Genomic DNA, 15,162 nt, shown 5'->3' with positions numbered 1-15,162 from the left:
TGGGTTGAAGATGGATTATCTAATGTTTTGAACAGGCTTGTGTAACTACGCCCTGCCATGCATATTCATGTCACATAGATTCATAAACATTCATCTAAAGGGCTCAGGATTTCAAAGTAAATGTAAATGTACCTTTACCTTTTAGAAATCTTTATTTAATAATAAATACCATTGGTTTTTATCACCTAATGTTCTATTTTTTATTTGCTAATTTAAATTATTCTACAGTTCAGCTGCTAATATAGAAAAATGCGCACAGATGCTCTTATCCTATTCTTCACAGGTGAACTTGGGGCTAACCCTGTTTACAAGCCTAATCAATCTGTTTGCATTTTGGCATAAGCCAGTGGTTTCCCATTATCCTCTGTTTTCATGGAGGCATGAGCACTGGATTGGCTTCTAATAACAGTTTTTATCCATGTCCCATGGCTGACCCAGTGTCTTCCTATAGTAGCACTGTTGGGGAAACAACACTCCTTCTTTGTCTGTGGAGCACTGGCCCATTCAAGCTCATCAAAGTTTCAAGAGTCATTCAATAGAGCAGTGCGGCCCATCCAGGGGAGCCCGTGTTGTGTAGAGAAAATGGATACTGGGGCACCTGGGTCCGACTGCATTACTGAGGCCCTGTCAGGGCCATCTCATTTGGGGAGTCACTGGAAAAAAGCACTGGTGGGGTTCCAGGCCATGGATAATTCAAATGTGACCTTCTCTGATAGCTCTGGTAAGGTCTATACGGTTTCATATCACTGTAATTATCTAATTGTTCATTATTTAATTTTTTTTCTAGTTATATTATATTATATTATATTATATTATATTATATTATATTATATTATATTATATTATATTATATTATATCATATTATATTATATTATATTTGGAGTTGTGTATATTATATTGTGAATATCCCCCCCCAAAAAAATGATATTTCATATCTTTTTTTTTTTTGACTCAAGATTTACATTTGGGAGAAATATATATTCTAAGGGGTGTCACTATTCATTTTTATTTGCCTTCTGTCTAAATCATTACTTCATTTCCTTTGGACAGGTTGATCTGAGGTCACAGAGATTTCATGGGATCTCATTTTCATTAGCATGCAAGTGCATGCAGCTGTATGCAGATAAATATCACCTGTCTCTGTAACTTGGAACGGGTGTGGGCGTTTTAATCGTAGAATGAAGCGTATGTTTTGTTAGAGACTGGACACCTATCATGGCAAGGTCACTGGATCAGAAGATTACCCAGTGCATGGACAACGGCACAGAGAAGATTGCTGATTTTGTCATTAGTGATCGTTCGAAAGATGACCTGGTAGTACAGAACACCATTGTTTAGAACAACACTCTCTTTCAAGAGCTAGCCAAATCCCTTACAGAGCTGTTTTAATCATTTACACTGAGTTATGGCTGTCTGCCTGTGAGATCGCAAACAGAGATCATACAGGGATTATATTTGAGCACAAGCTATTATCAAATGAACTTCATGCCTTAATAACTATAAATCTGACATTGTTAAATAAATCTATAAACCGCTATGCCCAGCTGAACGATAATAAATTGTCCGTCACTCACTGTCATTCAAAAGTTTCAGGTCAGTGAGATTTTGTTTTGTTTTTTTAACGTAATTAATACTTTTATTCAGCAAGGGCGCATTCAATTGACTGAAAGTGAGAGTAAAGACATTTATAATGTTACAAAACATTTCTATTTCAAATAACTGCTTTTCTTTTCAACTTTCTGTTCATCAAAGTATCCTGAAAAAAATGATCACAGTTTCTATGAAAATATTAAGCAGCACAACTGTTTAATAATACTACTAATAATAAGAAATATTTATTGAGCACCAAATCAGTAGCCTATATTACAATGATTTCATGTGACACTGAAGACTGCTGGAAATTAAGCTTTGCCGTCAAAGGAAGAATTTACATTTAAAAATATAATAAAACAGAAAGCAAATTTTTATATATTACTGTTTTTACTGTATTTTTGATCATAGACAAATAAATGCAGCCAAAAAAAAAAACATCTTCAAAAATTGTACCAACCCAGAACATTTGAATGGTATATTACCCAAAAGTTATGAATTACATGTCTCAGTCTATCAGGCTGAAAATAGTTCTGTTTAATTATCCTTTGTGATATCACAGACAAAAGATTCCCAACTCAAGTAATTGAGAATTCACTTTATCTCACGCTGCCATTATTGTATACAAAGAATTTTACCTGGAACTGAAACTGAATTATCTTTACATGATTATCATTTGGGTATACCATGTGCCGGACATGATTCGCTCATCGATCGGTGTGTCTCACTACTGTAGTGGATCAATTAGAGAAGTCAAGGCCATCCGAGACAGGAGACTGAGCCGTCTCCCTGCTGAGCATCCATAAAATGCCTTAAATGGATTACAGTGTACATGATCACATTAGACTGACCACATCCCTGGCAAGAAATGTTCAAACTCAATTTCAAACCTTTGTAGATCTCTGATTAAAGATCACTAACATCTATTGTCGTACAATAATGAACGTTATTCATATCCGATTATATTCAGTTGGGTCATAAATATCTTCATTTGACCACTTATACCATGTGTCTTCTTGTAAACTAAATTGCCTTTTGTGCAGATGCCAGAATTTCACCTGTGCCAGATGGTCAAAGGGCCGTGTCAGAGAGAGCTGAATGGTTTTAATGCCGGTCTTTGCACTGGCATCTAGGGATGAGGTGAAAGCACATGACAAATAAGCACACATCGTAAAGCGCAACACAGATTGTTCTCGTGGCTCACATTTTGCATTTAGGAATGCAGGAGGATATATTGCTGCTAATAAAAGTGATATTGCTTTGATCCAAATTTATGTTGGCCATTATGTCTGGGCTGTTTAGAGACATCCCAGTGACTACTTTAGTGGTCTACTCTTTCTCATCAGAAGAAGGATGGGCTAATACAGAGTGTTGTTGCTCTGGTAATAATGGGAAACACTCCATGGATGATATTAGGGTTACTTGTCATTCAGCCGAAGCCTTTTTATCCAAACCACAGGAACTGTCCCCCTGGGTCAAACTGCCGATAATTGCATTGCTCAAGGGCACAATGGCAATAGGGCAGAATTGCAATCATATTCAGTCACTGAGTAAGTGGATCTGAATTTATAACCCTTGTGCTAATGGCAAAGGTCCCAGATTAGAATATAAGCATTTGTCAGATTGGACATGTACTCACAACCTTGGCATTGCTTAGTAATATATACATGAGGTTGTGCACTTCATCATTAACTCACTTTCATTTTGTTCCAAATCTGTACAGACACAAATGGAGAAATTTTAAAAGCTCCGTTGATCACTCTTTTTATGTAAGCTTCAAATAATAAAAGTGGTCAATATGACTGCACTATATAATTTTCTGAAGCCATTTTCTATTGTTATCCCAGGTAATCTTCCTTTAACCACTGCTGCTAGAGTGAGTGAGTTTAACTCCAGAATCAGATCAGTCTAATTTGTGAATGGATCATTCAAACAAGTTTTGTGAATCTGATTGACTGATTCATTGAAAAAAACTCTATACATACATATATATATATATATAGAGAGAGAGAGTTTACTGAACACGACAAAGTAACCATAAAAATCAATTTGTTCTTCATGTCAGAAGTACCACATCCAGTGTAGACAGCATCACTGATTATAATGGGTTCTACACTGAACAAAGTTATAAACACAACACTTTTGTTTTTGCCCCCATTTTTCATTAGCTGAACTCAAAGATCTAAGACTTTTTCTATGCACACAAAAGGCCTATTTCTCTCAAATAAATATCTGCGGATCCGCTCCGGAACGGCGGCGGAGTCAATAGGTTTCCATTAAAGTCACTGTGTGTATTTTCACTGACTGCGGAACGGCTGCGTTCCGACTCCGGCGATCCGCAGCCCTCTGGAGCAGATACGTAGAGCTTCTATTTTTGCCAGATGCCGGAGAGCTCCGCAGCAATTCAGCACTTATATTGCACGATCATACGTGAATTTGCGAGATCTCGTGGGTCCTTGTGACTTCAGCTGTTAGTCATGGCCGCAGCCATTCCGCAACAAATCCGGACCTGGTGGGTATTGAAGGACAGCGGAGCACGGAGCCGACACGCAGCGGAGCCGTTCCGCAGCCGTTTCGTAGTTGGTGGAAATCCGGGGTTAGTGAGCACTTCTCCTTTGCCGAGATAATCCATTCACCTCACAGGTGTGGCATATCAAGATGCTGATTAGACAGCATGATTATTGCACAGGTGTGCCTTAGGCTGGCCACAATAAAAGGCCACTCTAAAATGTGCAGTTTTATCACACAGCACAATGCCACAGATGTCGCAAGTTTTGAGGGAGCGTGCAATTGGCATGCTGACTGCAGGAATGTCCACCAGAGCTGTTGCCCATGAATTGAATGTTCATTTCTCTACCATAAGACGTCTCCAAAGGCGTTTCAGAGAATTTGGCAGTACATCCAACCGGTCTCACAACCACAGACCACGTGTAACCACACCAGCCCAGGACCTCCACATCCAGCATCTTCACTTCCAAGATCGTCAGAGACCAGCCACCCGGACAGCTGCTGCAACAATCGGTTTGCATTACCAAAGAATTTCTGCACAAACTGAGGGAAGCTAATCTGCATGCTCGTCGTCCTCATCGGGGTCTCGACCTGACTGCAGTTCGTCGTCGTAACCGACTTGAGTGGGCAAATGCTCACATTCGATGGTGCCTGGCACTTTGGAGAGGTGTTCTCTTCATGGATGAATCCCGGTTTTCACTGTACAGGGCAGATGGCAGACAGCGTGTATGGCGTTGTATGGGTGAGCGGTTTGCTGATGTCAACGTTGTGGATCAAGTGGCCCATGGTGGTGGTGGGGTTATGGTATGGGCAGGCGTATGTTATGGACAACGAACACAGGTGCATTTTATTGATGGCATTTTGAATGCACAGAGATACCGTGACGAGATCCTGAGGCCCATTGTTGTGCCATTCATCCACGACCATCACCTCATGTTGCAGCATGATAAAGCACGGCCATATGTTGCAAGGATCTGTACACAATTCCTGGAAGCTGAAAACATCCCAGTTCTTGCATGGCCAGCATACTCACCGGACATGTCACCCATTGAGCATGTTTGGGATGCTCTGGATCGACGTATAGGACAGCGTGTTCCAGGTCCTCCCAATATCCAGCAACTTCGCACAGGCATTGAAGAGGAGTGGACCAACATTCCACAGGCCACAATCAACAAAGAGAGATGCCACAATCAAAACAGAGATGTGTTGCACTGCGTGAGGCAAATGGTGGTCACACCAGATACTGACAGTACAGTAAATACAATACAGTAAAACATTTGCACATTTTAGAGTGGCCTTTTATTGTGGCCAGCCTAAGGCACACCTGTGCAATAATCATGCTGTCTAATCAGCATCTTGATATGCCACACCTGTGAGGTGGATGGATTATCTCAGCAAAGGAGAAGTGCTCACTAACACAGATTTAGAAAGATTTGTGAACAATATTTGAGAGAAATAGGCTTTTTGTGAACATAAAAAAAGTCTTAGATCTTTGAGTTCAGCTCATGAAAAATAGGGGCAAAAACAAAAGTATTGTGTTTATAATTTTGTTCAGTGTAATTGCTTTTGTCACTCATGTCTGGTGTAGACACGATTTAAGATTAAGTTAACTACATTTAAATAATTATAATTATTTATTGGGCCCCTTGGAAGTTTGCTGAGGCCCCCTGGTTAAGAACCACTGATGTAAAACACAGATTTTTTTCCTTTTTGTGTTTTGCAGAAAAATTAAAGTCGAATGAAGCTGTGTCAATGATAAGAGAACTTTCACGTTTTGATGAACCATCCCTTTAAAGGTAAATAACATGGAAATAAATCTTTTCTCCAAGCAGTTCACCAGGGATTAGTTTGAATGGCAAATATCTTGCCTACTAAATCTCAGTCATGAAAAAAAAAGTACAGCAGTAAAGAGAAAATTTGGGCAGGGCACCTTGCACAGCTTAAATTTGGTCTGGGTCAACAGCACAAGGAAGAATTCAGGTGACATTTTAATTCACTCTCCTCAGCAGGCAAAAACACACGAGTATTAGAGAAAAGTAGCACAGTAATGTCATCCTAGCCCTTGGAAAAAGTGATTACAAAGACAAACTGCAACCCAACAAAACCAGGCTAGCACTTAAACTGTCCTTTTCCTCTTCTATTTGAGTTATATGACCTCCATACTCTGTTTCCAGCACGCTTGGCTTCACCTTTAGAATTATTTTGAGTGGCTCTTGACATAATCCCAGCCTCCGACATCTTTTTTTTTTCCTGAAAAGAGTTCTATGTGGCATTGTGCCAGAAATGAACCACTCCTCCCGGCGTCAGATCCCTGTGAGTTACATTACGCTAACATCACGATTCCCCTCCCCCATTTAACTCCCTATCTTTTCTTTGCTTCTCTCCTGTTTTTTTGCTCGTCTGAAAACACAGCTCTTTTGTTTCAAAAAATCTCACCAGTTTTTCCCCCCAGGGTTGAACTTTGTGATATTCTAATTGCTTTCCACTATTTTCAGCAACTTCCACCTCCCACCCCCGATCTCTCTCACTCTCTCTATCTCTCACCACCCCCTCCCTGGCCTTTGAAGGTGGGCAGAAATAGCGCATGTTGCTTGTATCTACAGCGTGCCTTTCTAGACAGAAAAATGAGCCACCATTAATGAAAACAGATTCGTTTATGACCCAATTGTGTCCGCATCAGGCCTCCCATGACTCAATCTTATCCGGTGAGTTTCCAGTGATCAATTTATGTTGGAAACAGATCGCTTTTGATTTTTAGTCCATTGGATTTCAGTAAAGCAACCTAATGACGATGAGCGTTCAGGTGTTTGTGTGGTTAAGTCAAGTGCTGGGTAGATTACTTACAAATACTGTAGTCCATTACTGATCTCAAATTATATTACGAAAATTGTAATTAGCAATGTAATCTATCATGTTAAACATTTTAGGTAGGCCTAATATAATCAGACTACTTTTTGAATACTTTTGACCTAACTTGTTTATCACATTGACTGATATATAATAATAAATAATAATAGTAATATATTGATTTAAAAATACAAAGAGATAGAAAATATATTTCATTTTTTTATCATCAACAACATGGTGACACATAAAGCGTACATTACCCATGTTTTTCTTTTTTAATAAACCACTTCAACACAAAAATAAACATAAAAAATGTGACCATGTGACCAGTAACCAATTATAGCCGATTATGGCTGGTCTGTGTGCACTAAAACATTACGTATAACTTTTCAAATGCCATGTGTGATTAACACGTAATCATGTATCAATAAAAAAGTAATTGTATGGTTATGAGCATTTTGAAATGTAATGTAATATATTTACAAGTACTTAACAAGTATTCATTACTTCAATGAGCTCATTGTTTCTGTAATGTAATTATTACATTCTTTAAATTAATACATTTTTCGCTGTTTTCGCTAACTGTGTTTTCGCTAACTGTGTTCGCTAATTTTGTATAGCCTATGTACATTTCTGAAATACATAACCTAGACGTTACCTCTGATAACAGATCACTCTAAATTGTAATATGGACTTGTGCATTTTCGGTAAAGCTGCTTTGAAATGATGTGTATTGTGAAAAGCGCTATACAAATAAATGTGAATTGAATGGATTTTTGGAATATGATTACGTAATCCATATAATCAGTTACCACCCAGCTCTGGTTAAATCACACCTAATCTGGTTACACCAGCATTACATGTCATCGGACTCCCAAGGCGGTAGTCACTCAATCCTTCAGAGGCAAGAGGGGTAAAGAGACTCAGGAAGAGGTGTTAATTTTGGCGCATCCAAACCCTGATTATATGGAGACCTGTTGAGGCTGCCAAGTGCTAACCTCATTAAAATAACTTTTTTCTTGACCAGTTGCCAACCTGGCTGAGAATCGGAGAATTGGATTTGGCTGCCATACAAGGAGGCTAATCAAACCTTGGGCTTCTAGACAACTGGACCTATCTTGTTCCTTTAAATTAAAGCTTTAATTTTGTCTCAGAGGAAAAGGCTTTTGAACTGACCAACACCGTAGCGTTTGTATGAAATAACTGTTTGTTCTCATTGGCGTCCTCCTGTGATTTCTGTTTTTGGCTTGTTTTTTGGTACAAACTGGGCCCTGGGAGTGCGAAGCCCTGAGCCATCCCTGAACCCAGGATTGAAAAATAACCACAAAAGTGCACAGGGGCCCATTAAACACCCCTTTCCCATTTATCATGGCACAACAACAGGAGCAGCTGTGTGCTTGCGCTCACACACACACACACACGTATCCATCAGCAACATGTGATAATGGCCACAGCGATTGCCAAACCACGCACAGAGAGGGTGGACAGCCAGGACCCGAGGAGAAAGATGATCTTATTAAGTGTCAATGTGGTACGGGAGGCTGTACGTGAGGTGGCTGACACATTCTGAGAATGGCTGGCATTGTGTCCTTGCTGAGTGATAGCAATAATCGTAAGGATGGCAACAACATGAGCGCCAGATGAGCAGAGCACTTTTCAGCTGATGCATTCCAAAAAACAAGACAGAGATGGATATTTGACAGGGAATACCTCATTAACCAGACCCCTTTGTTAATGGGATGATTCAATATTTTCCCAAGCTAAATGTTACCAACGGTTAATAAGCTCAGAATTATGGGAGCCTGATTTTTTGCATCTGATTGAAAAATAAAACAGGTAATTGGGAGGTTTAAGTATAAACTTAAATTGTGACAGTTGCAACTAAGTCACAATTATGAGGAATCATTCAAAGGAAATTGCAATTGAAAATGAAAATTTGTAAAAATGTCAACCTTTTTCATTGTTTTACTCCGAGGCATTCGTCAGAAAGTTTTAATTGTGAGCTATAGTTACATTGAGAGATAAACTTGAAATTGTTATGTGTATAGTCACAATATCAAGACAAAAATTCACAATGCAAGGTATATACGCGAGATAAAGTTTTGATTGTTGGAAAGTTTTTTAATATTGAACGATAGTTACATTGTGAGATATAAAGTTGCAATTGCGAAATATAAAGGCGAAATTAAGAAAAATAAAACTTTTAATTTTTAAATGTGCAGCTTTTTTTTTTTTACTCTGAGCCAAGATATACGAGAAATATAAGCAATAAAATTGATAAATAAAATTGCAATAACCTTTTTTTATTTTTTGAGGAAGATATTAACAGGATGACACTCTTTCTAGATTTGAACTTGCTTTGCCACTTCCCAAAAATCATATTTCATTTTCAGTTCTTCTTTCTAATAATAAAGAAATGACTAAAGTGAACACCATAAGAACTTGTGAGGACTTGAGAGATTTTTGAGCTATCTTTTATAGTGCAGTGATAAAGGTGACCTGATATTAAGGGGAAGAGCTATTGTTAGCCTGCATCACAGTAATATCACAAGGTCCCATGACTCAGTTGTCTAGTCTAGTGGACTTTGCTGTGCCTTTTAATCCATAACACAAACAGATTATAAAATAAAATAAAAATATGCTTTCTGGTTTTTGTGTTTTCTTCTCCATTTAATTTAATTCTACTCATGTATCACCATTGGCTGCAAATGCTGGCTTTACAAATACAAAGTCTGGCCTTGTCTTTTATTTACTCTACACCCACAGAGCGCCACATCTCCATCATCAGTCAGTCTCATAGTTACATGACGTGAACATGGGAGCACTTCTCAATTCCCGATGATCCTTCAGAGCCTACTGGAAAAGGGAAAGAGCAGCTACCCGTGAGACTGGAATTCACGGTTGCTAGGAAACATGGTGGAACATGAATATCACACGTCAGAAAGCTCAGCACGGTGGTAAATACTTCTCTGAGATGAGATGCACACATATCTCCCTCGATACAGTGAGTCGCTTATGCTTCATTGGTCTCCATCACCATCTCTTCGCATTTGTTTGCATTGTGAATGAGCCTTCGCTCATTCCTCAAACTAGCAGTTCCCTACACGTGATTACTTCAAAGGCCCATCACCATTTGTGCACAGCCGGTTAACAATGAAACACTCAAGGCAGTGTTTGTATTTCAGCCTTGCAGCTACAAAATCTGTTGTGTATCCAACATGGGGAACTCTGGCAACATTTCAACAAGCCCTTTTAAGGAGACTGCAGTGGTCTGATAGAAAAGGATTAGCAGAATAAGGACCCTTTGAGCAGGAACAGAATTTGCCTGCTACAGGACTGACCAAAAGTCATTTTTTTATGAGAATTAGATTTTAAGCTTTTTGAATAGCCATGCCGTTCACCAGCATATTATAAAATGTTGTTTCAAACAGTGGACTAAGCAACCTCAGTGTACATTTTTCATTCATAAGTAGTTTGAAGTCTGTTATTTTCAATCCTGTAAGCGGCAGAGCGATGGCCAGGCAAACAGATTGTCACTTAGGGGTTATGTCCAAACATAGCTAACAATTTAAACAGAAATTGCACTTTTCCTTTGACAAAGTTGCATGTCAATTCAGAAATTTTGCAAGACATCTCAACTAATCAAGTCATTAAGGCCCAGTTTCACAGACAGGGTTTAGATTAAACCAGGATTAGGCCTTTGTTCAATTAGGACATTTAAATAGCTTTTATATACATGCCTTAGAAAAAAACATTACTGGTGTGCATCACAAAACAATGACACCGATATATATTTTAAGATATGTGCCAGTTGCTTTTGGTTAAAACAGCTCAAACATGCATTTGCCTAGTCTGTGAAACCAGGGGTAAGGGTTTAATTAAAAGCTAATTACACTGAAAGTAATCACAATATCACTCTAAAGTTTGTAGCAATGACAAGGTAAGTGGGTAAAACCAACATCATGTTACTGGAGAGTGGTCTAACCATTGTAGGTGCAGTTTAATAACAGCAACATACCTTGTTAGCTAATGCTTAACCAAAATACTGACAAATCCTCACTTTTTTATTCCAACCAACTAAGCAATCATTTGAAATAAAAGGCAGGGGAAGCAGTTTTTGGGTAAATTGTTAATTTTATTGGAAAACAAATATACAACTTGGAATGGATTCTGAGGCATGGCTGTGCCATAAGCAGTTACAAAAGAAAAGTGACTAATTAAAAAGCATAGTAAGAACAGAACAAATACAAAAAGATTAGAGTGTATGAGTACCTGGCGATAAACCCGTTAGTATTGAATTCAATGATGTTGCAATAGTGCAATGCTGAGGACTTTTCCCATTTCTATTTATACTCAGTCCATTGTCCATGCAGAGTTGTGCCTCCACATAAAATCGAAAGACAGAAAAAAAAAAGAAAAAGAAAAAAGTCATGCCAAAATTGTTGAAAAGACGCCACACTGTCAGGCAGCTGGACCCTTGATGTCACCGTTCGTCAGGTGGGCAGGCAGACAGAGCAACAGAAGGGGAAAGGGGCCTGTGCGCAGTCAGTATCTGTGCCTATACGCATCACCTGGTCCCATAACTGCTCCTTCTAACAGATTGTTTACAACGGTTAGGAGTTGGGGGGTAGGCATGAGCACTCAAATCTTATAGTATACATGCAAATCCTTTGGACAGCAGGAGAAGATGGGTGAAATTAAAATGAAACATTTTACAGAAATTAAAAACAAGAAAAGGCATATAATTTTATACAAGAAATTCTGTACAAGGCCTTCACTTCGCTGTCATCATCTGTACAAATTCTGCAAAGAAAGAGAAAAGGGGAAGTTTTAAGAGTCACCGCAAACAAACAAAACAAAACTCCAAATCAAGTGCAATTCAAAAAATGGATGCAGACTATTTGAATTACAAACTCTTACCTTCATAATTGACCTGACCATCTCCATCAATGTCTGCTTCTCTAATCATTTCATCCACCTCCTCATCTGTTAATTTCTCCCCCAAGTTTGTCATCACGTGGCGCAGCTCAGCAGCACTGATATATCCGTTCCCATCCTGACAAAGACCAGTGAACAATGATCCATCCAAATTATTTTAAGTCTAGGAATGTTACCAGCAAAGCCTTAATAGCAGGTTAAATTAATGCAACAGTTCTTCAGAAGCCTTACCTTATCAAAGACACGGAAAGCTTCTCTGATCTCCTCCTCGCTGTCGGTGTCCTTCATCTTTCTTGCCATCATCGTCAGGAACTCAGGAAAGTCTATTGTTCCATTACCTAATTAAAGGGCAAAGTACACAGGCAGATAAGTAACACAGCACTTTAAGTGAATATAATTTCGAATCGTGATAAAATACTTCAGGGAAATGGTTTCAAGTCTTATGCAAATTGGACCCTACTCGCAAGAGTTAACATCATGCTGATGGCTAATGTAGCAGCAAAAATGTGTCCTCACCATCTGCATCCACCTCATTGATCATATCCTGCAGCTCCGCCTCTGTAGGGTTCTGGCCAAGAGAGCGCATGACAGTGCCCAGCTCTTTCGTGGTGATGGTACCATCCCCATCTTTGTCAAATAGCGAGAACGCCTCTTTGAACTCTGTGAGAATTAACAGTGGAGACAAATCAGTTTGAGTCCCATAACCACATTTTTATAAACATGTCAATCACTTTTCCATTTAAACAATAAACAAAAGGAACAGGTAAAGTACTTTTTAAATAATTAATTGCTTGTGAGCATTATGATTCCACATAGCTTAAGGCATTTTGTAGGTCCTATATGCTATGTACTACATGTCAGAAAAGGCTCAAACTTTAAAACAAGTCCCCAAAGCTAAAAGTAGCATAGTTGTCTATAGCCAAGACCAGTAACAACAAACTCCTTCATAGATAAATGACTAGGATGACATGGTGCCGAGGAAAACACGCAAACACCCCAGAGCCATGGCAACCACTAGTACTAGTGTTAGGCCTTTGAGTTTAACCTGACCCGCCGAGCACCAGTAGTTAAATACAGACATGCAAAACAAGATCACTTTGTATAGATGCCTCAAGTACCATCTACACTTAATTTCACAAGATAACATTTTACAAGAAGGTCCAGCAAGAGTCAGCACTGTCACTAAATAGTTTAAATGGGGAGAATTGATCCTTTAAGGCATAGTCGGGACAAAACTATAGTGACAAGTGAGACTGTATTTCAGCAGTGCATGTTTTTGCCCAGCGTTCTGAACACTAAAGGGTAACACAAACTCCCCTCTGTGCCAACACTGCTCATTGAGTAGAGCTGATGAGACTGTTTGATACTCCCTTTGATATGACATCAGACATTACAGATGCACAACCGGCGTTCCTCTGTTACACAAAACACTGGCCCATTTCAAATGTTTTACTATAAACATGCAAAATAATACTAAATAATACTAAAGCTTAAGGAAATGCATTAGGCTCACTTATTTCACTGTATTTTTAATGATATATATATATGTATATGTATGTGTGTGTGTGTGTTAACAAAAAATGTAAAATAAGAAAATTATAGTTATATTTATTTGTACAGAATCTGTTATTGTTTAGGCTCACTTTTTTCTTAATAGAGATAGCAAAAGTTATGCACAAGAGTTTGCACATTCAAGGAGGCGATAACCCATCCATGCCCACAGATTTGACTCAGATACCACCTTAAAAGGCAAATTATAACAAACTAGAACAGCCAGGCTATTTCAAAACGCTTCAAGCCAACGCAGAAACTGAAGGGGTGTGTAAGCAAAGAAAGTAAGGGACCTTACCGGCTATTTGCTCCTCTGTGAGTTGATCGGCCTGGGGATGGGAAGAGATGCAAACATCGTATTAATAAATCATGCGTACAATATACTCACTACGAATTCGTAGTGTTTTGGTGCTCTTGACATGTCTAGCAACCCGTGTGAGACCAAACGAAGACCTCAGATTCCCTCCCAGCTAAATGTTACGACATCAGCTCGAGAGAATAAAGTCTCAACACAAGACACTCCTAACAACAGCAGTTCATCCACCCACCTGATTCCTGGTATTTGGTGAACTATTCTCTCGTGGCACTATAGACAGTCATTTTAAAAAGTAATGTAACCCTTTTACTGTTGCTGTAACGTTAGTCCTGTGCTATAATGCTCGAGTAACCCGAGAAACTTGCTGCAGGCTATTTCACAACGAGCCAATCTGATCACTACGTTGTAACATGCATATGCACTTAAACTAAATGGATATAGAGGCAAAATGTGTGATGCTGAACATTAAGATCCTTAAGAAGGTTCAGGAGTTAGAAAACATAAATCCTCCACGACTTAATGCTAAAAGCACAATACACAAGTTTTTTTTGTTTAGTTTTTGTTTAACGTTAACCGGCTACTTTTCTTAACGCTTCCCGTTATACAGCCCACACGTGAAGCTGCCCAGTCGGTACAAAACCAGAGAGTAAAGAACATAAGCAAATTATGTTAAAGGTTGAATAAAATGTGACTTACTGAAGCCCATTACCAAGCTTTGTAATAACTACGTTACGATGTGAATAGGAAACTGAAAGTGAAGGGGCTCAAGCACACCCCTGAAGTTTAGTAATACTCCCTTCGCGGAATATCTTAGGTTTAGCCTGTGATATTTAAAAACCCGAAGCGAAATATAACACAAAGTACTTCAAAAACTGAAGATTGCGGAGCGGCGCGTGTAGCCTATTCCTTCACTCAGTCCATCCCCTGTAGTCGTAATTTTGGCGGCACATTTCTGTAAATATTTAAAAAATATATTCCTTTTCTGTTGCTTGACTTCCTTACTTCCGCACAAATAGTTGTAAAGATTACACACATTTTCATTAACGCATATCCATCATTCATTAGAAATATTGGTGTGCACTCACCATTTTCTCTTTTTCTCTGTCAGTCTCCCTCCGTCTCCGTGAAAGATTCACAAATGGTGGTCGGAATATTGGTATAGACCCGCCTTAACGGTCGTACATAAACACCTCCCATCTTCCTGTATTTATCCGCCAAAACGCACTGCATTCTGGCTAAGGGTGCGTCGGAAATGCTGCAATATTTGTCCACGGACATAAACAAAGCTTGAGCAAACGTTATTTATGTCGTTCTTCATAAACAAAATAGTCTTTTTATTGTGCAATCGGCAAATATTGACGCAAAAGTACAGGCGGAACTATCTGACGGCGGAAGAATACTGTACGCGTTT

The 15,162-nt window shown here is 38.9% G+C and overlaps 1 protein-coding gene across 1 annotated transcript; it reads right to left on the bottom strand.

Moving 5' to 3' along the window:
• Window positions 1–11,542: 11,542 nt before the first annotated feature.
• Window positions 11,543–15,152, bottom strand: calm2b (calmodulin 2b, (phosphorylase kinase, delta)). Its single transcript, XM_079851595.1, has 6 exons — window positions 14,837–15,152; window positions 13,734–13,764; window positions 12,401–12,544; window positions 12,116–12,222; window positions 11,867–12,002; window positions 11,543–11,749 (listed from the first exon to the last, which is right to left on the bottom strand). Exons 1-6 carry the CDS (start codon window positions 14,837–14,839, stop codon window positions 11,721–11,723), a joined length of 450 nt encoding a protein of 149 aa, XP_079707721.1. The 5' UTR covers window positions 14,840–15,152; the 3' UTR covers window positions 11,543–11,720.
• Window positions 15,153–15,162: the final 10 nt, after the last annotated feature.

The sequence above is a fragment of the Squalius cephalus genome (genome assembly GCF_949319135.1).
Source record: "Squalius cephalus genome assembly, chromosome: 19".
NCBI lineage: Eukaryota > Metazoa > Chordata > Actinopteri > Cypriniformes > Leuciscidae > Squalius > Squalius cephalus.
The sequence above is the reverse complement of the archived record's forward strand: the minus strand, read 5'-3'. Positions and strand labels throughout refer to the sequence as shown.

What these genes read in the sequence shown, in the direction of transcription:
- calm2b (XM_079851595.1), bottom strand. An exon ending in CAATGAGGTGGATGCAGATG is followed by an intron (nt 12,223 to 12,400) that starts GTGAGGACACAT and finishes CCCTTTAATTAG; the next exon opens with GTAATGGAACAATAGACTTT. An exon ending in TGGTCAGGTCAATTATGAAG is followed by an intron (nt 11,750 to 11,866) that starts GTAAGAGTTTGT and finishes CTTTCTTTGCAG; the next exon opens with AATTTGTACAGATGATGACA.